At 42.4% G+C, this 27,921-nt stretch overlaps 1 protein-coding gene across 4 annotated transcripts; it reads left to right on the forward strand.

Annotated features, from left to right (window-relative positions):
* Positions 1–513: 513 nt before the first annotated feature.
* Positions 514–27,676, forward strand: LOC135503084 (monocarboxylate transporter 13-like). 4 transcript variants are annotated; one of them, XM_064796412.1, is made up of 8 exons: positions 514–641; positions 1,215–1,361; positions 1,769–2,415; positions 3,988–4,131; positions 4,506–5,267; positions 5,532–5,704; positions 6,132–10,114; positions 24,128–27,676. In XM_064796412.1, exons 3-7 carry the CDS (start codon positions 1,938–1,940, stop codon positions 6,168–6,170), a joined length of 1,596 nt encoding a protein of 531 aa, XP_064652482.1. In that variant the 5' UTR covers positions 514–641; positions 1,215–1,361; positions 1,769–1,937; the 3' UTR covers positions 6,171–10,114; positions 24,128–27,676. The 4 variants fall into 4 exon arrangements, with proteins under 4 accessions (XP_064652482.1, XP_064652481.1, XP_064652480.1 ...); XM_064796411.1 differs by lacking the exon at positions 1,215–1,361; XM_064796410.1 differs by lacking the exons at positions 514–641; positions 1,215–1,361; positions 1,769–2,415; ... (2 more) ...; positions 5,532–5,704; positions 6,132–10,114 and adding exons at positions 19,232–19,505; positions 20,597–20,637.
* The last annotated feature ends 245 nt before the right edge of the window (positions 27,677–27,921 follow it).

A 27,921-nucleotide genomic window follows, 5' to 3' on the forward strand; every position in this document is an offset into this window, starting at 1 on the left:
TGCAAAAACGCACATCGGTGCATGTCCTTGTTGCTTTCAACGATGAATTCCTAAATGCTCAATTTTTTCTGACAATAAATAATATTTAGCGAGATATAGCACATTCTTTTAAATGTGAATGCTGTACATTTGGCCAAGTGGCGGCACAGATAGATCTGGCTATTTCCGTTTATTCACCGTTCCAGCTACATACGCCGTGGCCCACTAGATCCGCTACGCTCGTGGGGTGGGCCAGCGCCGATCTATACGCAAAGTCGAATCGGGGAGTTTCGAGGGGAGTGGCGCCCTAGTTGCAGACAACGTCTGTCTGGTCAAAGAGTGACCCAGCGCCATAAACTTGTCAGAACACCCATTAGCATTGTGAAAATGTCCTAGATAGCAAAACCTAAGAAATCTCACACAATAGTTTTGTAACAGAAACCCATATGTGAGCGTCACGCATCACGTCCTTCATAAATATGATATACTAGTGCTTTTAGTATGACAAGGACACAATGACTTGTTGATGCACTAATGACTGTGGTGTACACTCGGTTTATAGTTTGTGCTTCATGACGGACATGATCAACTGGCACATGGTGCCTCATGGTAGATCACGCTTAGCTACGTTGAGCCGTATCTCTGAAGTTAGGCAAAGGAAGGTGAGTACAAGCGCTTAAAGTAATATTTTCGCATAGCAAAACCAAACCAACGCCCATCTCACAGTGATTGGTCGATTCGAAAATGCATCTAGCTCTCGTCATGTGGTCATCCCTCAAATACCGCTGGAGCCCGTTAGCCTGGCCATACTCCAAACTGCTATCCTGAAAACAGCTCCACACACGGGCCTTTTTCGAGGGCGCACATATAGAAGCTCGATGGACTCTCCCTGAACCTGCTTATTTCAATATTTCTTTGGTGCCATGACTGGATGGAGTGATACCGACAGCAACATGCTAAAATCGTCACTAGGTCGTTTTTTGAAATCACGCGGTCACCGTCGTCAGTGGTTGTCGGCGACCGGAAGGACGGACGGTCCACAGTACCTTAACTCCCGGGGCAGTCCATTGCGTCACCCTAACCTCAGTGATCTCCTTATGGTTAGTGAGGAACGAGGCCGGTCCACTGCATCCGGAGTGTAATACACTCGATGCTAAGAATTTATTGGGTGACGGACGAACACTATCTCTTTAATTAACAGCTGTTATCCTTCATCAATTCAATTACCATTGCAGACGCTTGCAAAATAGAATAACACGAGATGTCACATGGTATATTGTCGTGAAATGCGCGCCCATGCCGTCAATAACATCTGTGCACCGTTGGTTATCGACTTTCCATGATCAGATACAGTATATTTCGCTGGGAAAGGCTTTTCATATGTGAGGTTTTGAAATTTTTTATCGCTGATCTCTAATTTTGATTTTTCACTTGTGTTGCTAGACAATTTTGAAAATGGCGTTGGGATATCATGAAGGCCAATGGTTATACCCCGTTCTATTGCATCGTTTTTGACAGTTTAATGATTCTTCAATTATCATGTGTCGAGAAGTCACGGTCCTGCTAAAAGCGATTTTGTTTGAAAAACCAACATATCTCATGCGCAAGTTGTCCCATTAATTGAGAGTAATACTTAGACCAGTATGTTTGCCTCCCTTTCCCTTCGACCACACGACTTCATATCACGCAAGATGGACAGATGATATTTTTGTGGATTAATAAGGTAGGCCTATCAATTTGCTTATGCATTTTTCATTATCACTTTTCAGTCTCGATTTTCTATTCAAAGGTACAGTCCACCGCATCAGTTCCGGCGAGGTCATCTTAAATAATCTATAAATTACAACCGTGCCTCGTTTCCATAGTGACGTTTGACGCTATGCGAGTACCGCCAGCTGGAGTGTAGTATCAACCAAAGACAAAGTTCTTGTATTGCCTGATATGAACAGAGAAGCGGCATGGGTGATATAGAAGAAACTATGCTCTCAAAACGGCAGACGAACGCCAATGATAGGCTTTTCGAGGAAAGCATTGGACACAAAGGGGACGGGGTTGCTATAAATGCAACACCGACCGGGCAACCGGCATCACAGGATACAGAATTCGGAACTGGTTCGCCGGAAATGGATTCAAACAAGAGAAACATTCGCAACCATGTTAATGGGAAGGTTGTAAAATGTGACACGGACACAGAGCAGGCAGACGGCGTGCTACTCGGTCCATCAGAGGCAGAATCAGTGCCACCAAGGCCGCGAATCCCTGATGGGGGATACGGATGGATTGTGACTGCTGCTGGCTGCTATATCGCTCTGATTGCAATTGGGACGATCATGTGCTACGGCGTGATGTATGTGGAGTTGTTGGATTATTTCCAGGAAGGCCGGACAAAAACGTCTGTCATTGGTTCAATGACTATGTTGGCTTGTGCATTTGCAGGTAAGTGTAATACTGTATATTATAATTTTCATCCAGAATTTCTTCCCCGTGAAACTCTCACAAATCCGTAACCACCCTCTCAAACCCACGTGAAACAGTGACGACAGGTCAGTTTGGCAAGTAGAAAACTACCCATCTGTGACCCACGTGAAACTGTGTCACCAGGTCAGTTAAATCAAGATCAATTTGGCTAGCAGACAACAGCCCATCGGCGACCCACCTTAAACAGTGACGCCAGGTCAGTTGAGCGGCGACCCACGTGAAAAAGAGACGCAAGGTCAATTGAATGCCTAGCGTACATACACCTGCCCATCTCTGCAACACGCGTGAAGCAGTGGCGATAGGTCATCTGATTGGATGATAGACAACAGTCCATCTGTGACCCATGTCGTTCACGTGATGCAAGGCCTGCTAAAGCTCAAGGTCAGTTGTGGTTTTCCAATAACAATCAGCGTCACAGTGTAATCGTCTCATCCCCGCAGTGCAACTAATAAGGACGCACAGCTCAGGAGGAGCGGGCCCGATTTGGAGCCATGTAATACCTGGACAAATGACCACAAAAGCAATAGGCTGTAGCTGACCATCAGGGGAGAGCCGTAGTGCGTCGCGATCATGACGGCGGAGTTCTAGACTTATAATACATGTTATGGGGTTAATCCAATTGCGAACAACAGATGAGGTTAAGATTTTGATCTGATAACGAGAACAAGAACGATGTGACATTTAACGACAGATATCGCGTCGCCTTTTGTCAGAAATGCAACGCATGGCCGAGTCCGGAAGGTGCAACACATCGGATCGAGCCGACACCATAACATGTGCACTGGAACTGCCTACTCTGGGACACCGAGAGACTGGTCACATGGCCATACGGTGCATCAGCGGATACAAAGCTCTGGGGATTAAGGGAGGAAGAATAGACGAGAGCCAGGTTTATCAGCGTGAGAAACATAGGCCTGGTTCTGTAATAGAGCCGTAAAAAGACATTCGAACGCCAAGAAGAAGACATTTTTTCCTTTTTGGATCAAAATCTGAAACTCTCTATTGTGGATCATCACCACTCTGTTTTTAGGTTGCTCTAGACAGCCGCAAACACTCAGCTACCACTTTGTAGCAAGAAGCGACGAAAGATCTCGATCGGTTCTCGCTGTTTCTCAATTGCCTACAAATGAGGTGAACGCTTCACATCTTACACCAACTGACTATAGATAAAACTAAGAATTGATGAATACTAAAGAATTGGAAGAAATGCTTCACATCTCAACTAGCACTAGGTACCAAAATTTGACAATAGGGGGCTTTTTCAACATAATTCGGCTTCTGTTCGATGGCTCTCGTTACTAGTGGCTGGTTTTTCGTTGAGTTTTGTCAAAAAATACGAGCCTCAAATAGTGATAACATAAATATAATTTAACACTGATTATTATGCTAATAAGGAAATGCTATTCTCAAACCCCTCTAAGACACGAATGCCCACTATCACGCCATAGCACTGGAAATCAAATAATCCATTTTGTCTCTTCGACGAGATCCCTTATTATCAAGAATTCATCGTATTCTTCTCTCATCTAGGTCCTTTAAGTGGTACCCTAGCTGTGCGATTCGGCCACAGGCCCGTGGTGATGGTGGGTAGTATCCTCGCAACCGTTGGTATGGCAATGAGCGCCTTTGCTGTCAATATCTACCATCTTTATTTTAGCTTTGGAATCCTCACAGGTAAGTATGTGACGTCACAAAACCTATGATGCACAAGATGTAATATTTTCCTTTTAAAAAATACCTGAGGTAAAAATACCTTTAATATCAGCCTGGTTTCATTTTGCTTAAAAGCTGAATGGCCAATGTACTACGTCATGTATCTTTTCAACAGATCCTCCCAGAAACAAATAACGTTGTAATGGTCTCACCCGGTTGCAATTGTGAAGGACATCGGTATCGCTGTCATCAGCTCTACGTACCACCTTCAATAATAAAATGTTTTGGTGGAAAATTTGGTTTCATTAGAAAACTAGCATGATTTGTCCAACCAGTTCTGTGTCGGCACATATATAGTGTTTCTTTATTTCGAAAACTTAATTCGTCTTTTGCAGGTTTAGGCGTTGGGATGAGCCTGATTCCCGCGCTAGCCATGGTGGCCTTATATTTCGACAAGCGGCTCTCCCTCGCAGTAGGAATAGCTCTGTCAGGCGGCGGCCTATCCTACATCGTTTTCCCGATGGTCTCAGCAGCCTGCATCCGTTTCTACACATGGAGAGGAACCATGTTCATTCTCGCAGCATTCTGGGCGCAGGGTTGCATGTGTGGAGCTTTATTGCGCCCCCTCGAATCTCGAACTACCATCAAAGATGGCGCCCGGAAAAAACAAGTGCCGCGGCCATTTATGTGTGACATTGGTCTCCTACGGACTTGGCAATTCTGGTTCTACTTGTTGGAGGAATATCTATGGCATATTGACTTCATGAATTTTGTCGTGATTCTACCAGATTTTGTCGTCTTGAGCGGCCATACGAAAGAAAAAGCAGCAATACTCTTGACGATAATTGGTGTGTTTGTCATCCCGTCTCGTCTGCTGGGCGGGCTGTTCCTTGACCGCGTGAGTGTCAGTCCAATCTTGCTGCTCGTGTTCGGGATCGTTACGCTGGGGACCACGAGCCTTACGCTGCCATTCATCAAGGCGTCCTTCATCGGGATGGCCGTGGTCTGTTCATTCAGGGGCATCCTCCACGGCGTCCTCGTTGTCCTCCTCCCAAAGGGCCTGGTGGTACTCTTCAGCCGAGATAAACTCACCGTCATGATTGGATACGTCACACTATTTACGATGTTTGGACAACTTACTGCACCGCCGTTAGGAGGTACGTACCAGCACTTTAAAATCCGCCGCAGGTATACAGAACGCAATGCAACCATCAGCCTACCCGAAACGTGCAAGCCAAGCCAAAGACCGCCCAGCAACACCGGCAGAAATCATTGAGATCAGCATTAGTGTGACACTTCATGTAGCGGTGCGTGGTGACGAGTAGGCACATTATCCTCCTGGCCACCAAAATTCCACACCAAAGTTGTCCCTTTAACAGTCATGTTTACATAGCTTATATAAATATTCTTCCTTCCTCTAGGGTTCATCTTCGACCATACAGGGGACTACCTTTACGCCTATATCACGTGTGCTGTCATCTCCTACGTCACTGCTCTGATTCCCCTGGCGCTGTACTTGGACAACAAAAAGAAAATCAAGCGACTTCTGGCGGAGGGGGACGCTGAGGAGGTGGTGGAATTGGAATCGAAAATGGTTAGCACCCGTTCACTGTTAAGACCAATCTTAGCCTCGCCATTGATAACGGTTGCTTTTTGATACTTGTACCGTTTAGTAGCGTAAGTTTGGTCGCTTCCGGTTTTAGAGGCAGCAAGTGGCACCTAGTCCTCTCATTGGGAGATTGTGGCAAGACTTCATGCTGTGTTAGCCAATTGGAAGCTCTCAATCCTGCTTCACCGGTGCAGTCTTTTGAATTTTGAATTGTTTGAAAATTCTTGTAACCTTTGACCAACATCAGGCCCTACTCCACGAATCTCGGAGAAGGAGATCCAAGATGGCGGCCTGTGTTGGCAGGCACGAAACAGCCTTGTTGGGCGACTGCGTAGGAGTCCAATATCAATATGCAGTCATCAATTTGCGAATGTTTTCATTCTTATTCATGTCCTCATGTTTTCTCCTGTAGGGTGAAGATGCGCCAGCAGATGATCACAAGATAGACTAAACAAGTGTTCATACTACTAAAACTGGGAAGAACCAACGATCTGGTAGCTCTGGAGAATGAGCAAGGCCATAGAGGTCGTCTGCAACAGATCCAGTTGCGACCAACTGAGATACTCATTTCGTCCAAATACTTTCAGGGACTGGAATGCGTTGGCTCATCCACCAGGAGGCCAACGCATTGGGGGCAATGTGAGCTAAAAATCATAAGGCTAGCTTAAATCTCCCACCCTCGCTATCATCGCAGTCTTTGATTTTTGAAAGACTCTGGTATCGATCATGTGGCCTGTGTTTAAAGTGGTTCTAACCAACTACGGACGTTTGAATGCTCTTATTCTATACACTATAGTCCTGATAGTGTCCGTCTTCTAACTGAGTATCAAGAGAAGAAGAAGAAGACGAAGGAGAAGAAGAAAAACAAGAAGACATTCTTGCGTATCGCACACAAGGTTTTTGTTTACTAACGTCGCGGTCCCCCTACCACGAATGATGATCCTGCGAGATGATCACTAAAGGCTTATCTCCACATAAACGCCGCTTAAAGCCGCCAACAACAATCATTTCAATGTAGTGCCCTGCTTACTTAGAGCGCCGACTGGTGAGGCAATGAAAACGAGCATTTAAGGACATGGGATATGCCTGACCAGGAGGATAATACCCCTGCTTGCCACCATTCACCGCCACTTGTAGTATCGTACCAATGTTGTTTTTCAGCAGTGTTACGAGGCAGTTTTGTACACGACTTATGAATTTCTGGCAGGTCTGTGGTTACCCATCGTTCAATATTCTTGTTTGGAGAGCTCATGGTCCTCCTGGAAGCCGTTTTTGTAACATGACATATATCATGCCCTAGATCTCTCTTTATAATGTAGGTACCTGGATACATTCTAATAAAAAAAATATGTGGAACCGTACCTGCCACCTGTTATATATATTGTGCATCCAGGTCAATTTCATGGAAATATATAGACATTGCCAGAGGTGTAGACGTACAAATTAGTAAGCCTATTTGAGAAGACAGGCTTTAAATTGTATGCTGTTGTCGATGTTTTAACACGACCAAAAGCATAAATTTGGAACCTTTCTTGGGGTCGTCTAAAGATATCTTGAAGTTGGCTGATGTTTGCTCACAAATTTCACATATTCATGTATCACAATATAAACTCTTGATAGTCTCACGCCAATACCAAATGGGTAGAAAATACAGGCTTGGTGATTTCTTGTCCTATCCTGGCAAAAATGCCTCGGACTAGCTCATTTCGTCATCGTTGGCGGACTTACGAATTGATTGACGTGTATCTGGTAGGGGGTAGGAAACATACGACCGATAAATACCTGCCACATAAACCTCCCGCAAAAATCTACCCTAAAATCTCACCGTAAATATCTATGGCTACTTGTAAATAAACCGCAGGTTTAAGGAGTGACGATGTCTCTAATTGGTTTAAGAAATATACCTCCCGCAGAATCTCTATACCTGCCGTAATGCCGCGAAATTATTATCCGCCGTAAAATACGCACCCGAAAATAGAAATAACATACCGCCCTCTGCCCTGATTGGCTGAGACTGAAATTTGCGCCGAGATTTTACGGGAATTTATGCGGCTAGTATTTTTGCGGGAGGTTTATGCGGCGGCTATTTTATTGGCCGTATAATATATATCTGATGTATTGTCCCTACCCCCTATACCATAGACCCGCAACGCACATTTTTATCAGTATCAAAAGTAGGTTAGTGACGAAGAATAGATACCAGGTATTGCAACTACAGGGCATGCAAACTGTTGCTTACCCGGAAAGCCATTGAGGTTTTGAATAATCAGAATCCATCATGCAAGATAAAGAAGATTATTCATTGGCCATTGAAAAATATTGAATGTAGGTTACAGTTAGACTCCCACGGCAGCCCGTCGCGTCATCCTAATTTGGTGTCCTTACGGTGAGGAATGAGACCGGTCCACTGCGTCCGGAGTGTAGTTACAGTAGGTTTCAACTGAATGTACAGGCGATTATCGCAAAGCAAACGCTTTTGTTGGTTCGATTTGCCAAAGAGGATCAGTGCTGCCAGCGAAATTTTAGGGGTTAAGGTCATCAAGAGCAAAATATTGTGGTTGCGAATGTCGTTTTCTCAGGAAAAGTGTACTATTAATAAAGGTTATGGCAAAATGTAAAAAAAAAGATATCTTCGGAGAATCAAGTTTTTATTTTCACAACCTGGCCCTTTTTAAAGGGACGACTTTGGCATGAGATGTATAATATTTTGGTTTTTCATACAAAAATGGCTTCCGAAAGTAACGTGCATGTACTCGTACATCACAGAACGCATGTCCGTTTACCAGTTTGTAGACGAAAATGAAAGTAATATGCATGTACATCACAGAACGCATCTCCGTGTACTGGTATGTCAACGAAAATGAAAGTGACGTCCTCCATAAGACAATGACAATAATTTAACAATGATAATACCGTTATTTTTAGACATCAAATTCAAAGTAACGTCTAAAATTATAACAATGACAATATTTTGTCATACTTCTAATATAACTGACTGAATTATCTGGCCCGTACCGTTATTTTTCACCAATATAAAACGTAAAGGAAGGTCCGGAATGACTTTGATGGGGACTGTCAGGAACGAGACGGAAAGCCGGTGTAACGTTTTGTGAGTGTTTCCAATTTTAAGTGTTTTCCCTCGTCGTTTGGGAACATCGAAATGCAGATTTACACGTTTTTCTGTGTATCCCTCTCTTGAAAAGTCACCCTCTCTCTATAGCTCTATATTGGAAATACTCAAATAAGGGGGAAAACCACAAATTATACACCGGTCTATACAATACTATAGCGTTACCAATTGAAAAAATGCCGATTTGGGAGCGACATGGAGCATTGACCTACCTTTTCTGCTGAAAAACGCCAAACGTTGCAATTTCCTCCGGCTTAGTGCAGTGCCCCCTTCTGAGACCCAGCAGGTTTTGCAATGACACCTTCACCTCCTACACCGGAAACCCAGATTTCTACATATCTTGTCCCCAGTGCACGCACATTGTGTAGATCGATGTACAGGGAGACATGAAATCGACGAAGTGCGATGAGGTGCCTATTGCGAAAATGATTGGTTGCCGAAACAATGGCCTGATTGGTTGGCTAGCCTTGTGACGTCAAACTATTTTTACATCGAGGGGTTTTCCTATTTTTTATCATGACTTAAGCTTAAATGCGTTTGGGCTGGAATTTCTGGCTTACTCGAGCTCACACACAGGCTCGATGTACAGCGCAGCGGATCGAGGCTATATAATGGGCTACATGTTCGAGTGTCAGCAAGTCACTGTCCACTATGGTCAGCGCTAGCAGACGACAATAACAAATGTGAAAACTCCGGCAGATTCAACGGCGAATAATTCCTGGTCTTTGGCACTCGACGTGGATTTCTTGGTAGATATTTCTAGATGATAACTTTAACACATCTGTTAATAGGCTTGTATCGGTGTAGCTGTCCTGAATAAATAGAGAAAACCGTGTTTTTGTAGTCCTGTGCCTAATTCAGGTTACAAATTGCGCTTATTTCTACCATATGGCTGCGGTATTGACATTGCTAAACTTCCAGACAACGCGCGTGCTGGAAGCAAGTTAAGTACAAAGCCCTGTTGGTAGATCTTTTCGATAATAATTCATAATTATGAGACTAATATTTCATATTTATATAGCGCTAAATCCAACTGGTTTCAGTCGCTCAAAGCGCTTCATATTATTACCCCTAGCTATTGGCATGTACATTCATGATTCAGGCTCTACTTTCCGGGAGTAGCTTCGTCACTGATATTGATTATATGATATGTACTGAGCACACTGGTAAGGCAGCGTGTGCTCTGTACATTGCCGAGTGCTCCATGCATAAGGGTGGGGCCGGGACGGAGCATCGCTTGCTTTACCAATTTCGATGGAGGCATTGTAAGTACACTTTAAATAAACCCTGTAGATGTTATATCGCTAGTTGTTCTGTATTTCTTACCAAGTCAATACTGAAGGAACCATCAAACCATACGCGGTCTCACGACACGGTATTCCTGTACATTGTATATAGAAAGGAATTTAATAGAAACCTCACTGTCGGTGTTGATTGTCTCACCAAAACCGCAAGGGTGGAGCTAAAATTTCACTTAATACAAAACCGAGGCGTAGCCGATGTTTTGGCTACCATTTCAGCTCCACCCGAGTGGATTTGGTGAGACAATCAATACCGACAGTGAAGTATCAATATATCATCAAATTAAATATCGAATAATGTGGTTTTAAATTCTTTTGAAATGCTTCCACGTTTTGCACCAACCCAAGCGGTTATGATTGCCTAACCATAACCGCTGAATTCCAAACGAGGCTTCATTAGCGCATAGTGCATTTACACTGTACATGATGTGTAGTTCATTCTAAACCCAGTCTCAGTGTAAGAATACATGACAATGTACATGTACATCACAAAACGCATGTCCGTGTACCAGTATGTAAACCTGACACCATGCGCCGCCACTGGTAGTATTACACTGATCAATGCCGTTCTCTGATAACGATTTTCACCAGTGTTGGAAGGCAGTCATTGGGCATGGCTTGCGAATTTCAGGCAGGCCTAAGGTTACACCCCGTTCGAGTGCATTGCTTATTGCAGTTCAAAGAGTTTTCATTAATCCTGTTTGGTGAAGTTGCGGTCCTGCTGGAAGCTGTTTTTGTACACCAAGAAACAACATATCTTATGGCCAGAGTCCTCTATTAAAACATGTGTACATTACGTGTACATTGTTGTGCATAGGTTTTGGTAAAAAAAAGTACTCATTGGACCAATCAATCTGCACAAAATTTTATATGTGTTAAGAAGAACCCTTTGCCAATAGCATAATAAAGTTTTAAAAAATTCCAATACCGATTGCCTGAGAAAAAAAGATTTCCGTACACCATATCCATCAAAACGTCACTGGCGCATTGATATGGCCCTGTCAAAGTACAAGTTCTAAACTGACCAGTGAGACCACATTTTCTTAAATATATTATCAAAAAGCATATTTCTGTGATGGCCTGACTCTGTAGATTAAGAATCAACCACAGATTGAGAATTAATTCCACTTTGGTCCATCCCAGCCATGTATTTACCACAACTTGACATTTTGATAAGCTCTATGTGACTCTGCCACACTTCCGGTCGTGGATGAATACAGGTCTATGCCCTTATGCCCAAGTTGGCCCTTTATCGTAAAGGAAAGCCCGGGACTGTGACGGCAACTGATAGGAATGAGACGGGAAGCCGGTGTAACGTTGTGTGGGTGTTTCCAATCTTGAGTGTTTCCCCGAATCGTTTGGAAACACTGAAATATAGATATACACGTTTTTAAGCCTGCACCACACGGTGCAAATTTGCCTGCAACAAGTGACACGCGTGTATACTGCATCAGGCAATGTTGCACCGTGTGGGGCCGGTTTTGCTGCGTATCTGCCTCGCGTGTCGATGTCGCACCATATCTGACATGCTAGATATTTTCACGTTACGCGAGGAAGTTACTCACCGTGTACCGGGACTACCTGTTGCAATGTTACGCGTGCTCGACCAATCACGACCATTCCATCCATCTAATGACCTCCGTGACAGAGGTCAGAGACAACAGGCATTGGATGAGATTGCGGGAAAGATACACAGGACACCTGTCAGTAGATCGAACATTGTACAGGGATTGATAATCAGGCCATAATTCGACTAATTTGTCCTCAGCAAGGAGATCTGTCAATGTTTCAGAGACAAGACCACAATTGATTTTTTAAGCCTTTTAGCAGTTAAATTGTCAATGTTTGACCGCGACGCATCAAAGAATGCGTCAAGTAGTGAAACTGAAATTCGGATATGATATACGGGTTAGTCTTGCGAGTAACTGGTGCGATGGAAATTGGTGATTGACCGCGGAAATTTTTTTATAATCGACAAATTAGACAGACTTTGATATTTCCACTGTTTTCAGCCAACTGGCAGAAAAAGCTCAAAACACGCCCCCTATTACCCAATTAGCAAAATTCGAAATTAATTTTTTCATCAAATAATTTCTTTATATCTGTAGACTTGCCACAGCAAATATTTTTTCAATACCTCTCCAAATATGTACTTGAGAGTAAAAAACATGCACTCGTCTAATTGATAGGCCTCGACCCTCCAACCTATGAATATTCATTAGTGGTCTTGTCTCTTCACTGACATTGAGCTTGGCGCCGCCATTTTTGGTATCATGTGACTGATCTGCACATCATATGACCGGTCTGCTCGTTGTGATTGGTCGAGCACGCGTAACATTGCAGCAGGTAGCCCCCACACGGTGGGTAACTTCCTCGCGTAACGTGAAAATATCTAGAATGTCAGATATGGTGCGACACCGACACGCGAGGCAGATACGCAGCAAAAACCGGCGCAACATTACCTGATGCAGTATACACGCGTGTCACTTGTTGCAGGCAAATCTGCACCGTGTGGTGCAGGCTAACGTTGGGCGGACGTAAATTTTATGTCGGTGAGTTCCAACGTATTATTTTGGGAAGCTCCAACATAAATTCTATGTTGGGGAGTTCCAACGTAAATTCTCGTAAATTTTACGCTGGTCACTATACCATACTAATCAAGTGCATGAATCTATAGGTACCGCCTAGTTCATCGTAGTATCTACATGTATAATTATTTTCCATGTTAGGCTTTGGGGGTTTCCTTTATTTGTCTGTTTGTTTTCGCATTTGCCACTTTAGGGCCAGCTTCCCCGACACGTTTTTCTCCTCACGTGCATTGTGTGTGTTCTCCGGCCCTGTCCCCTATCCCCACTAGCTACGCCCCCGACATTGCGTTCTGCTTTCCAGATTCTATACATCTGTCGCTATTACTTGTCAAAGCAAGTGGTCTACTTCTCTGCTTCTCTGCATCCATATGAGCTGATTCGTTGCCTAGACAATACGTTCTGCATTCTATATTTTACGGAGTGATTAAATCAATAGTGAACCCACTCGTGCATGGTGTCCACTGTGATTGCCAGGCACACATATAAAATGCAGTTTATGATTTATTATCATTTCATCGTTATGATATTGATTGACCTTGTGTTCGCATGATTGCTCTTTGGCCATGTTCTTGGTCATGTTCGTCCATACTTCCTTCTGTTGGTCATCACTCCGGACAAAGCTATACCTCTGATCAAATTCAACGCAGGCCTTTTTTCCCCAAAAAATCCTTATCCGGGATCGGCTTCTTCACCCTCGTGACAAATGCGCGCTGCAATGTTGAAATGTTTACATTTATATTGAAAGACTCTGCATTTGTTTAGAATCTCGTCAAAAGTGCCAGTATCTAAGAATACTTGCTTTGCCAGAATCGGACAAAATATGACCAAAAACTAGCCACTCAAGCATCGAAGCCATTTTCGCTTTGCCTGACGAAGTAAGTATAGCTGAAGAGGTTATTGTCGTCCTGGGTACACATAAAGTGTACCCAGGTTCAATGTCGTACAGTGAAATTGCACCCTGCGTCCACTTTCTATTCACAAACTGTAACCAGCTTCCGATTTAGAGACCTGGGCACGAGTTTGTTCTCGGTGAAGTCACGTTTTTAACAAGCTGTACACATTTCAACTTCGGATGATTGAAGAGGAAGTCAACCAACTCTCCAGCTGGACATGAAAACGTTTCATTCTCATCCTCGTCATCTTCGATAGACACATATGACTGGATCATATCCATAATCAGATAATTAGAATTACTTACGCCGTCCGTCAGGCCTCGATCGTGTGCATATGTCATGTATGTCAAAGCGTCAGTAACGGCTGGCGGAGGATCGTGGAACCAACGTACCTTAATCGCGGTAATTCACGCGTCCGACGAGATCTTGGTAATCAGCTCGTGCCCAGGTCTCTAAATCGGAACCTGGTTACAGTTTGTGAATAGAAAGTGGACCCTGGTATAATTTCACTGAACGACATTGAATTTGGGTACACTTTATGTGTACCCAAATTTATGTGTACCCACTTTATGTGTACCCAGGACGACAATAACCCCTTCACTGCTTCAGCGCAAGGCTTCAGCGTATTAACATGATTAAGTATAGATAGCTTTTACCAGGGATTACATCATAACGTCATCAAGACGTCGCGTTGAAATACTATAGATCCATGCATTACTGTAACGTGACGTGACGCGACGTCTTCGTAAACGTTGTTCCCAATCAAGTGCATCGATCTATAGCAGGCTTACGCCCTGTGACGTCACGTCATTCCACATGTACACCAGTTTGTGTCGTCTAGGCATGCTAGACGAGCGATGGGATTGGGAGGTGAGTTTTTGCAACACGTTTCCCAGTTAAATGGTCCCCCTAATTCGTTTATTTTGACGCGCCCGAATGTGCTGAAAGTTGCGGGGTCGAGAGATACAGGGAGACTCAACACGAAAGTAGCCCGAATACTTGACTTGCCAAACTCAGAAATGCAGCGCCACTCGCGGACAAAGATAGAACAACTCGACATTTTTTTCACCGGTTTTCGCTGCGCATGCGTACCAGCCGTCATCTTTAGTTGATTTCCGCTTTTCGTGGTCATGTTTATAAATCTTCTGTGGTACGTCTGTTTCTTAACACGTAATAGTTATCAGATTGCTAAATTATCTTAAATCATGAGCCTTAAAGAACTTTTTGAACTCTCAAAAACTTACACAAAACAAGTTCAGATTGCCGCCATTATTAGTTTCCGGATGGCTGGTACGCATGCGCAGCGAAAACCGGTGAAAAAAATGTCGAGTTGTTCTATCTTTGTCCGCGAGTGGCGCTGCATTTCTGAGTTTGGCAAGTCAAGTATTGCCGTTGCTCCAAAATATAGCTCTTTGCTTGGTAGACTCTGGAAGTGGTAGGTTTATGCAAAATGGACGCGTCAAATTGGTAAAAACTAAAATTCAAGACCACTCGCTCTTTATTTTCGGCAGCACCTGCTGAGATCTTTTATGTAAGGGTCGTGTACAAAACTAATTTCGATAAAACGTTCACCAATTCTGGCAAGAGCTGAAGGATGCTTGTACGCATGATTCTAATGCTTCCTATACACAGGGAGAGAGTTTTTTAAAACGTGATGTCTAAAAACTCTCATCTTCTCAGGTTCATAAACTGAATTAAGATTTTAATAATTTATTCAAACGACAAGTCCTTAACTATCTTTGGAATAAGTTGTTTCGTATACTTATAGTTATAGACGGGAAGCCAGAGTTTATATCGGAATTTACAATTCTTATAGTTTACATTTTTAGTACTAAAATAAGGTTATTTGATGTAAACCTTAAACGAATAGTAATTTTGCATTCTGTTTATTTAATCAGAAGCTTTATTTCTACCCTTTGTGAAATACGTGAAGGTACGGTATGGGAACTCGGCATCGAGGTCAGACATTTAAATTGATTAGTGAGATCCTCTCTTTTGTGTGAGAGTTGAGTTTAGACTGTATTATATTCGGTAAATTAGTTTCATTGATTCTGACTTCGCTGATGACCCAAGTTGTCCTTTCTGCTTTCACGGGGTTAGATGATGAAGAAGATAATTTATTCATTAAGTAACAAGAAAACACCTAGTCTTAATTAGAAATAAGTAATCAGTTGGGGGTGATTTAAGTTGAGTTCGGTCAAATTTTCTAAACTTGGTTTTTCCAACATCTGGGATCGTTGTCGCTATTTAGGAATCGCCGGGACAATAGGGCTGGGTCACAGATACTCGTTTGTATAAGGGCCAAAATGTTCTTTCGTGGCTTGGTCATGACGATTCCTAAAATGACTTGGCAGTTCCTGATTGGTCATTTATGACGAGTTAGGGTCTTCCTGTTCAACGACGCATGCGCAACAGTTGATGCCTAAAAGGGAGGGGTGCGCCCTGACCCGGGAGACTCGCTTGCGGGCTTCGGAAATACCATTAATTTACGTTCCATGCATCTCGCATAGATCGGTTCTCAAATCTCACTTAAATCAAATCCTCATAAACATTCGTTTAAATGTAAGTCCACATTTTGAAACGTACACGGCTCTATTTTAAAGTTGTACCAACGTAAACTTTCTCACAAAAATACTCATATAATTCCCCAGATATTGGCTTCCTCGACCTCATCACCGAAGGTTGGTATCTGTGGATGATCAGAATCGAACGAATTCTTATTCGGATCATGACCGATATCAGTGTAAGGTGACACATACTACATATCGACATCCTGCTTTTAATATCAGAATAACACTCGAAGCGGCACACGACGGTTTCCCATGCATGGACAATGGGAGCAACAGTGTTGCCGACTGAACGTAAAATTTACGTATGGAACTCCAGCGCTGATGTTACGAAGTGGCTCACACCTCGCATGTCTGCTGTGGACGCAGCCGAATAAGTTAGTTGCATCCACAGCATAGGCGAATTAAGTTAAATAAACTGCGTCATCAATCACGTCAGAGGAAAAATGGCGGCGGCGGTGGACGAACTCCCCGCTTCACTTCAAGTTGGGGCAAAATACAGCTCATTTCGGGTCGCTCCAAGTCCAACAAGCTCTTTTTGTTATCAGGAGAAACATAACGTTGGATTTGTAATTCGTCACTCGAGGACCATCAACTCACAATCAATGCAAATGAATCGCGCCGTTTTCGGGTCATGAATCGTCAATAAATTGACAGGCGCGACTATCAGATTTAATCAAAAAAAATCGACGCCCAACCTCTGTATCATACGTTGTCCCTACGTATAATGGCCAGTGTGTAACTACATTTATAGTATGACGTACACTGGGACTCGCAGCATGCAGCATAAAGTCGGAGGCGGAGCTTTATAATGAGCCTAATGAATATAAATGGTGTGAACAGAAAAGGTATATGTTGCTCTCCACCATATGAATGATGTGTACAGAAGCGCGATGCTTGCTTGCACTCACATCATGCTGTGGAAGCAACAATAATTTTTCTGTTCCATACAATGATACACACCATGCTTTGTACATTATCCTCTACATTTTTATGCTTGCCCAGCCTAAAATTTACGTTAGGCGCCCTACATAAATTCTATGTCGGGCAAACGTAAACTTTATGTTCTCTATTGTATGGAAACACTTTAGCAAATTAAACAACGGTCTATCTGTCGTAATGGGATAATACTAGCGTTACCAAGTAGTTAACGGACCATTGGCATTATTAAATTATATTTAACGGCGGTCGGCTGCCTTGTCACCTCCTATTCTACATAAGTAGTTTCCATCAACAAATTGCACAAAAAAAGTAAAGATTCAAAATGTGACTGAATTATCACGACGCCTTGAGCTAGGATTTTCCCCTGGCTTGACGTCATGGTGCTAATAGGGAGGTTAAGATCAGCTCCTACTCCCACTCCCACTCCGACTCCCGACTCCAACTCAGTCGGGAGTCGTGACGCGATGACGCGGTTAAGAAATTCCGAACCCGACTCGTCAGCCGGGTAGTCAGTTCCGCTCCGTATCGATAGGCGTCGTAACCAACTAACTTGATGCACTTGTTCTGCATAACCATTACAAAGAGTTAAAACCCATTTTATGATAATAATTATTAAGAAATATTGATTTTTTTTCTATTTGGAGTAGTCGGAGAATACTTACGGCTCAGGCAGGTTCCAGTCGTTTTCACGAGCGAGTAAACAACATAACGCGGTGAAACGCCGTTCTTATTGATGACGTAGTTCACAAAAAGGAATCACCCGGAGTGGGAGTCGGAGTCGGAGCTGATCTTAACCTCCCGACGTCACGATGATTGCCAATCTCCCGGTCTTCGGTCCTATTTCGAATTTTAGATAGACCCCTTGAAATTCTTATAGTCCCTCTGCCACAGTTGATCTTTCATTTGATTTTGCCCTTAATAATGCCATGGTCCTTTCAGTGTATCAGATAAGATATTTTAAAAGTTCACTACATTTGTAAAACATAGTAAGAAATTTCAGATTTTGTTGAAAGGTTTCACCCCCTCTCCCTCTAGGCTCTAGTCTATAATCTCAAATGTTTTCAGAAATTTTACAGTTTTTAAAAGACATGAATTGTAAATAAATAAAGATATGAACTGTGCTGGTTCTTCAACGTACCAGTGTGATGCACCAGCCTCAGGCGTGAGGACATACGACGTCTGTTAGTGATGCAGCATCTCCTTCTCTCCCTTTCTTTAAGTCCTTATCTAGAGGGACAATAAACGCACATGGATGCGCAATCAGTGAGGCATTCATGCATTGTGAGAGACCTTGCCAGCCACGACACACACGCGCTGTTTAATAGTGGTTGATAGAGTATGGCAGATTGTTACCGGTTGGTGTGCAGAGAATTAATGGCAATGAATAGAAAAGCGAGGATAGTGTTCGATGCGCACATCCTTAGGACATGACCAAAAGTGAGTAATAGAACGATCATTTTTTCAGCCAAATATCGGGATGAATTTCAAAAATAGTATCACAGCATTAAACTTGACCAGTAACATCGATGTGTATCGTGTTGGTCTGATGCCCTACCATCATGACCATGTTGTGGAAGAGGCATGGTGCAAACAGATGTGTGATATTTTACAGTGCGATAATTCTCAATCTCTATCTTGTAGTGTATAGTAGAGGAGTTGGATCCTGTAACACCTCCCTAGGCCTAGTTCATAGTTACAATGTATCTGTGATTGTAAAATGAGACCGCTACACATCACCATGACGATGCACAAAGATTGATGGTGGCAGCAGGTCTTGATTACTCTATAAAGGGAAGATCCATTATCATGAAATAATAGGGATATAATGTACACAGCATGATATGCATTGAACAGTAAAATTATGGTTGCTCCCGCCGCATAATGTGACTGTGACTGTGAGTGTGAGTGCAAGCTAGCAAGGCGCATCCGCGTACACATCATGGTGTGAGAGCAACAGACGGAGGTTTTCTAAATTCTATTCACAGCATTTATATTAATATTCAGTAGGCTCATTATTTATGAAGCTCCGCCTCTGACCCTATGCTGCAAGCTGCGAGTCCCAGTCATGCATAATGTAGTCCATGTACATTATGCACGTTGTCCGTGTACATTACTCAGCCCTATACACACAATATGCAAGAAGCGTATTGAATAGACGTCCACCGGCGCCGCTATTTTTCTCTCCACCTGACGTATGTTAATTAACTAGAAACCTGTTCCGCTGCGTCCGTAGCAGACATAATAAACGATTGGGAAGATTCTCATACCGATCAGAATTCTGGATATTTAGATGCAGCATATTCAGATGAAGAGTTTTGGGATGTATTGCAGAATTCGGGTGACTGGAGGGAGGAATATCTTCAAGGTAAGCGATTTAACTTTTTTTCATGGACATGTTCAAACTAGTCTGTGACGTCACTGATTTCACAATCACGCGTTCAGAAACATGTTTAAAACCTCTGCATGCGACGTCGGAGACATTTTCAGGCATGTCATTTTTTTGGGCGGGACCTGATCATTTTTGCATGACTCTCTGAGTTCAAACCACCACCATCGTATTCAATTGGCCTAGTGGCCATTTTCTTCATATTCATAATTGCCTGGCGGCCATTTTTTTCTCCCTATAAATCACTAAGGCCTGGCGGCCATTCTTTCCCTATAATTAAATTAAAAATTGTCGGTTTGGGAGCAACAGGTGGTTATACGCGATTATATGTACATCGAAGAATAATCAGGCTTAACCTAACTTTTCTGTAGAATAACGCAAAACGTTGCTATTTCCTCCGGCTTCGTAGCCCCTTCTGGAACCCAGCAGGTTTTGCGATCACGCTAATACAATGATTTCCCTTCACTTGCTATACTGGGAATCTCAGATTTCATGACACTTGAATGATACTTCTTGAAATTGGTCGGCCAAAATCACGGTAAAATTTAAAAAAGCACTTTTTTGGTGACTTCGGGGGGGGGGCATTTGCCCCTCTGACCCCTCCCCCGCTAGCTACGCCTTGGTGCAAAGTAATATTTTTCAAATGAGATTATGCACTCTTCGGTCCCAAAATTAGATTTAAGAATAACCAAACTTTGGAGAAATTAGCCTGATAGAAGTGGCCCAAAAGGACGAGGCGAGTTACTTCTGAAAACATAAAAATGTTGCTAAAACTGACACAAAGAAATATGGGGCAATCACAGATATATCAAAAAAAAATTATTTATTAGAGATAAGATAAGTCTAATAGTAATTTGTTACATCATGATAGAAATAGTAAAAATGTACTCTGTTTTCTTACAATTTTCAAAATATGTGTTCACCAATAGAATTATAAATGAATGATAATCATTTACGCTCTGTTAATTCTATCGTGCATGCAGAGAGACACCTACATGTAAAGGCGAATTTGTGAGTTGAATACTGTATGCAATACATTGCAAGATGCGGCCTTCAAATTCTATTTCTAGGTCATTGAAGTTCAATGACAGTAGAATTTCGACTCACAAAGGTAAGATTTACAAAGGAGATTTTCTTTGCTTGTCAAACTTATAGCAATAGAAATAAGGCAGTCATCACACTGCGAAGGTCAGTTCTACTACACTGAGTAGTATTCTGTTGTGTGTGATCACGCTTGACTGGCCATGCAAAATATCATTATCAAAATCAGCATGTACAGTATGTATACATGCATGGAGGGGGCAATGTTTGTTAGCAGCCAACAAACATGGCTTCCTTCTTAATTTGTAAACAAAACAGATTATATTTTCATTCTTTATTTAGTTTTGTAGATGGTAAATTGATAATTGGTATTCAGATTCATCAAAAAGATCCAGAAAGGAATCTTCTTTGACTGGAACTGGAAAAAATGCAGGCTGTGGCGGTGATGATGATGCTGGTGGTGTTTTCGCTGGCCTGCTCTTTGACTTTACCCCATCAAGTCTTTCCCACTGACTGGGATTTCCTTCATAAACTTGATAGATTATATTGGACACCTCGCTTACTGTCACAGGCGCTGTTGGGCCTCTTCCGGTCAGTGTCTTCTCCCTCTTGCTAGCTGCCCACTGCTTTTTGACATTGCTTTTGAGCTGGCGATAATTTTCCTGAATTTGCTCCTTGTCACTTGAAGTCACACCACAAGCATTGACTGCTTGGGTTTTCTCCATTCAGGCTGTGAACTATTCCTGTTCTTTCCGTCGTCATATCTGCTTGCCAGCATACTTTCCCTGTGAAATGTCCCTTTTGTCTTCTTTTTGTTGTATTTTGACTTCATCATTTTCTTGCACGTCTTCTAACATGGTTTCTAACAACTCAGTCCTGGTGGTTTGATTGCTGCAGAACCATCGTTTTCAAAATGACCTTCTGCATAACGCTCTGATTCTCTTTGACTTTCATTTAAAGGGTAACCCGTGTCAAATTTCACCATATAATGTTTTAGCTGTTTTTGACAAATGACTACGTCACTTTCTCATAAATCGGTAAGGTTTTCGAATCGAAATGCACATTTTCTAGAAATTGATGGTTTTAATCCCGCCCGGACGGCTCGCTTCGATGCCGTTTAAATCGCGCTACGCCGACGACGTTTTCGTTGATGACGTCACAACATGAACATTTTCGCGGGTGCGGTAGTTTACATTCCCGCATTCGTTTATTTACAACTGCCATTGACCATTGCCATTCCATTCTGTCCTTACACAACATATACACGATAAGAACTGAAGATTATGGAGAAGAAGAAGAAAAGGGTTGTTGGGTGGCGTTGTGCTGCGATGTTTTGCGGCAACACCAGCAAAACTGAAGGTCAACATCGGAAAAGCGCGATAATTCAGTCAGATTTTGAATATCTTTCCCTTTTTTGTGCAATTTGTTGATGGAAACTACTTATGTAGAATAGGAGGTGACAAGGCAGCCGACAGCTGGGTAATATTGCCCTTAAAGGCCATAACTCAAGGTTTTTTGCCATTTTCTGCTGTAAGACGATTTCAAAAGTGTACCTAACACTTTATACAATACAGAAAACCAAATGCAATTAGCTCCATCCATTTTGAAGATATAGCCAATTATGTGTTTGACAACTTGATTACCAAATCAGGTTAGCAACTGGCTTGTTAGAGCCAGGCGGCGGGTTCAGCAAAAGTTGTGATGTAGATCAGGTTATCTGTACATGTCATGCAATCATAAAAGCAGGAGGGCCTTAATTAATTATGCAGACCTGGAAGTAATGTGTTTCATTCACTATGGTGTATTGTGTGGCTCCGAATTGTGTCAAGGATAGCACAAAGAACAATCGAATGACGGATGGGACCCATTTTCATGAATTTCCAAAGCCAGTTGAATGAGAGAGGAGGAAGCTGTGGATTCGGAAGTGCAAACGTTTGGAGTGTTGGAAGCCTGGGCCTTCGGCCAAACTTTGCAGTGATCACTTTATCGATACGGATTAATCGATATCACATGAAGCCAGATATCTGCATCCAACTGAATATTCAATGCCACTTGTTAAAAACAGCTGTTCCAACCATGTCAATTGCATTTAATGCCCGAGGCTGCTGAGGTCGGTTGTTATACATAATGTGTAGGCCCTATTGGAGCCTGTGATACCGCATAGTGTCTTCTTGTGTTCCAGCCATAGCAAGGTGACAGCGACACAGGTCAGTGTCAGTGACAGCCACTGTCAATGACAGATTATTGTCATCTGACATCTAGGCCTATCTAACGTTGCACGGCATTATATCGTCACGTCAAGATGATTGTGCATAATACCGTCACCTTTCAATAGTAGTTCAGCGTCATCACATAACTGGCGATACAACACAGACGAGGCGAAACAATATTGTGCAACATTAGTCTGTTCAAAAATCATACATGTTATGCATCTGCAACCGTCTATCAATGTCTTCTTTGCTATATCGGCAGGTCTGCCATGCAAATTGATTAACCACAAATTCTAATCACTTTCATCCGAATGATCACTCTCATTATGATCTAGTGATATTAATGGCTCGAACATGTACGGCTCAACGTTTAAATATCCTTCTGTATCGACCAAAACATCCTCAAATTCACTGCTCTCACTCTCTGAACTGTATGCGGAAGCCATCTTGCTTTGTTCTGACTGACCTGATCTACGTCATCAAAAAATCCCTAGCTGTCACATGTGGAACTAATCTAAAGTTGTGTGTGGTGGGAAATTCAAATAGTTTAAAATTGAAAATTGAAATAACTAAATAATGACTTTATTATTAGAATTTTTTTAATGTCTGGGATCTTGTTTTTTTAACCCTCAACATATTTCATGAGTATAAAGCATGTTTTCAAACCTTGATATATGGCCTTTAATAATTCCAATGGTCCTTTAAACGCCATGTAAAACAACCGTATAATAAGTCGTATTCAGGTTTGTCCATCTTCCGCTCATGTCAAAAATAATATCTCATCTCAGAATGAATATCATTGCACCCTTATTTTTTTTATAAAAATGACAAACAAAATTTGGTATCATAGGTGGGTTCAAGACTGGGAGGTTTTTATGGTCGCGTCCGCTACCTCATTGTACAAAATTCGTTGGAGCCCTTCCAAAACCGTTGTTCTGAACTACCTCAGACAATTTATATCATTATTACTTTTTCACTTTTGCTTCATTCATATGAATAATTAATCCCTTTCTCCTGCTTCATATGAATAATTTATTTCAGGTGTTGTAGATAGCGATCTTCTTGTATCTTTTGCACTACACGGATCACATCTCTGTATTTTACTGCACCCTGTATAATTGTTTATTTCTGTAACTCTGTTCATTAACTATATTATATAACATGTATTTTGATTGTATACTCATCTTTGAGGTTGAATAAAACAAATCAATCAATCAATCAATCAATAATATTGATTCCTGAGGCCTCAAATTAGGGCGAGGATATTAATCAAATTATCAAAATTAAATCATACATTCTGTGCGTTGGCCGGGATTTATAATCAGACATGCTTACATTCCTGTTTTTCAGCCCTGCACTTAAGTGGTGATACTCATAGTCTTTCTTCCGATAGTCAACACAGGGAGGTTGGTGCCCATAACATAATATAAGTCATTGCAGATCAATCTACGCCGCCATTCCTTATAAGGATGCCGAATAAGACTCGCATTGTTTTTTTGTCTGGAACTCTGCTGCTTCTCGTTACAAATCTGATTTTGGTTATCCGACGTCTAAATCGAAAGAATGAAATCACTGCCATACAAAGGCCACTCCCTGTCGATCGGAACTACAACATATCAACGCCGCTCCCAGTCGATCGGAACCACAACATATCAACGCCGCTCCCTGTCGATCGGAACTACAACAGATCAACGCCACTCCCTGTCGATCGGAACTACAACAGATCAACGCCACTCCCTGTCGATCGGAACTACAACAGATCAACGCCACTCCCTGTCGATCGGAACTACAACAGATCAACGCCACTCCCTGTCGATCGGAACTACAACAGATCAACGCCACTCCCTGTCGATCGGAACTACAACAGATCAACGCCACTCCCTGTCGATCGGAACTACAACAGATCAACGCCGCTCCCTGTCGATCGGAACTACAACAGATCAACGCCACTCCCTGTCCATCGAAACTACAACAGATCAACGCCGCTCCCTGTCGATCGAAACTACAACAGATCGAACAGAATAACCGCTCGAGAGAGCCACCACATTTCCTATAAACTTGATGGAAGGATATTCTCGCAGAAAACCGTGGACAAAAGTTATGAAATAACAACCTGTGTGTTGCATTCTTTCGTAGACCACGTGGGTCATGACGTCGCCAAAATGTTCCTGTCTGAACCAACTGACAAAACGGAGCTGAAAACGGCGGCGATTGGATCGATTTGGCACCGTGGAGAACTCTTGGTGGTCATTAGGGTCTGGCTGAACCAGGGTTTAGCGGAGAAAAAAAAGAACGCTTATAAATTTCAAGATAGCTTTTTCTTCATGCAGAAATACAACAGTGACTTTACACCAATCACCAGGGGAAAGCTTTTGGGAATCCCTGCTCCCATCACACAACAACAATTCTCAGGACCCGAAGATCCACGGCTCATCCAAGTCGGTGATACGGTTTACGTCGTGTTTTCTATGGTGTTGAACAAGTTCTATTTAACTGGGTTTTTCGTTTGGGATTTCATAGAACGTAAGTTGTTTCGGCCAACAATTAAGAATTTCAAACTCCGAAGTAGTGAAAAGAATTGGTCTCCGATCGTTCTTAATGGTACCCTCCACTTTGTTTACACTTTATTTCCATTGCGGGTTGTAAAATGTAACAAATTTTTGAGATGCGAGTTTATCTTCCAAGATACGGGCAATTATGCTGCGGACCACGCAGCGCTACGAGGTGGGACACCGTTCGAAAAATACAGAGGGAATTACTATGTTTCCATGGCCCACACCTCAATAAGTGGCAGCCAGGGAAGGGAACTAAATGCACATCTTGTCTTGCTTAGAATCGACCAATGGCACATTGTATACGTTAGTGATGTCTTTAAAATCGACCAGGCGATTTTAAAAACGACTGGGCATCCATTTTGGACATCCCGAACGTTTCTCTACCCGACTGGCATTATTGTTGAAAACGATGACGTGATTGATGTAGCTGTCAACATTGGTGATACAAGGTGTTACATGATTCGAGTGTCGGGTTTGAAGGCATTATTCGACAATGTGATAGAATTGAGTGCAGGAGACAATCGAGATTCAGTGAACTCGACGAGCATTCAGGATTATTTGTTGAAAAAAATTCAAATTGATATAAAAGAAAAGAAGGAGATATATTCTAAAGATTGATGGCAATCGTAACACGGCTGTTATTCAATCATATTCTACTTTTTATCATGTTTTACTGGTGAAAGAATACGCTGCTGGTATCTTTTCCTGATGCAACAAACTAGCAAGATGTTTTCCTTTGCAAGAAGTAGGCATGATGTTTCCTATTGCAAGAAGTACATTGTAGGCATGGTGTTTCCTATTGCAGGAAGTAGGCATGATGTTTCCTATGCAAGAAATAGGCATGATGTTTTCCTTTTCAAGAAGTAGGCAAGATGTTTCCTATTGCAGGAAGTAGGCACGATGTTTCCTATTGCAGGAAGGAGGCACGATGTTTCCTATTGCAGGAAGGAGGCATGATGTTTCCTATTGCAGGAAGGAGGCACGGTGTTTCCTATTGCAGGAAGGAGGCATGATGTTTCCAATTGCAGGAAGGAGGCATGATGTTTCCTTATGCAAGAAATAGGCATAATGTTTTCCTTTGTGAATCTGACTGAAACGGTGCCCTATACAAGTAAACTCGTACCCAGGGACCAGGAATCATTTAAAGGAAACCAGGAGCATGAGCATATTGAAGCCAGGATAGGTGTGTGGTCTTATTTCAACTGTATTCACATTTTAGAAATGTTGGCCGAAACCCCACCTTTCACTGCCATGCCCAACTTCATGATCACACCAAAGCTAATAAGTTAATATGGTTAAGTCGGGGTCCGGCGTGGGCAGAGAACAAAAAAAATATCTGCCCACCCCAGCCACCGACTTAACCATATCAACCCATATTTTTCGTTAAGTCCCCTAACATCCTAAGGGACGTCCCTAGTGGACGTCCCTTTTGGGGACGAAGTATTGGTCTAGATGGTGGACGGCGGGATTTATAAATTTATTCGCTTTTACCGCCCACAAACGATGTTGCTGTGTTGATGGTCGCATATTAAAATATGCGAATGATGGCTGAAAGTGGAATTAATTCTCAATCTCAGGATGATACTTTTAATCACAGAATTATACTTTTTGACAATATATTTAGGAAAATGTGGTCTAAGCTGTTCTGTTTGGAACTCGTATTTGAGAGGGCCATATCAATGCGCGAGTGACGATTTGCGGGTATGCTGCACAGAAGTCATTTTTTCTCAGGCATTTGTTTTGGAATGTTGTAGAATAAGCAATAAGCCGCTTTTGGCCATGCCCATAAGTGATGCAACCTCCTTGCGCATGACCGGAACTAATATCGATGTTGTTCCATCCCTGCTTGAATGAGGAACCTGCAAGAAAACCTGCCAATAGGGGGCCCTGCAGAAAAGTGGGCCATGGCGAATATTCTTTTCACATCTAAAAAATCCGCCATCTTGGATTGGTAATAAGCATGGAGGGAAATCTCCAGATGACGTCATTTCATTAGGGATACCCTCGGAATTGCCTCCACGGCGTGTGTATGCATTTATGGGGTATTTATGCGTACACTTTCATGATACTGCCGGTATTTGAGATCCTCAAAAACCTTGCATGTACCAAGGCATGTTCGAGATTTTATCTTGCCGTTCAGCTTGGCTTGTCAGAGTTAGGCCTATAAGGTCAGCCTGTTTAGCTTGTGTTCAGTGTGTTGGCTACTATGTACACTGTAGTGTATAGGGCCTAGAGGCCTATGGTCATGCCAAACTTGCATCTGTTGGTAATTTACAATGTCAATTAATCTGTAACCATGGAAGAACTAGCATCATCAAGATTAATAAAGTGTTGTTTTTAGCAATTAACTGCCTTGGGTTATTCATTTATAAGGGATTTGTGAGCCAAACATTTGTGAATGTGAAAGTAGAAGTGAATGAAGAAATTGCAGCCTAAATTCCCTGAAAGACTAAAAAGGAGCCCCAAAATTGAAGCAAACTCTTCAATTTGCCTTTGTCTTTTTCATCTTAACATTTCAGGGAAAATTTACTAAACCCTCTCCTATCCTCTAAAAGAGTAGGAATGAATGCTTTTCTACTGGTGCCAAGC

Source organism: Lineus longissimus, chromosome 19 (assembly GCF_910592395.1).
Source record: "Lineus longissimus chromosome 19, tnLinLong1.2, whole genome shotgun sequence".
NCBI lineage: Eukaryota > Metazoa > Nemertea > Pilidiophora > Heteronemertea > Lineidae > Lineus > Lineus longissimus.

Excerpts from the sequence above, each read along its gene's own strand:
- LOC135503084 (XM_064796410.1), top strand. The coding sequence starts at position 24,247 with ATGCCGAATAAGACTCGCATTGTTTTTTTGTCTGGAACTCTGCTGCTT.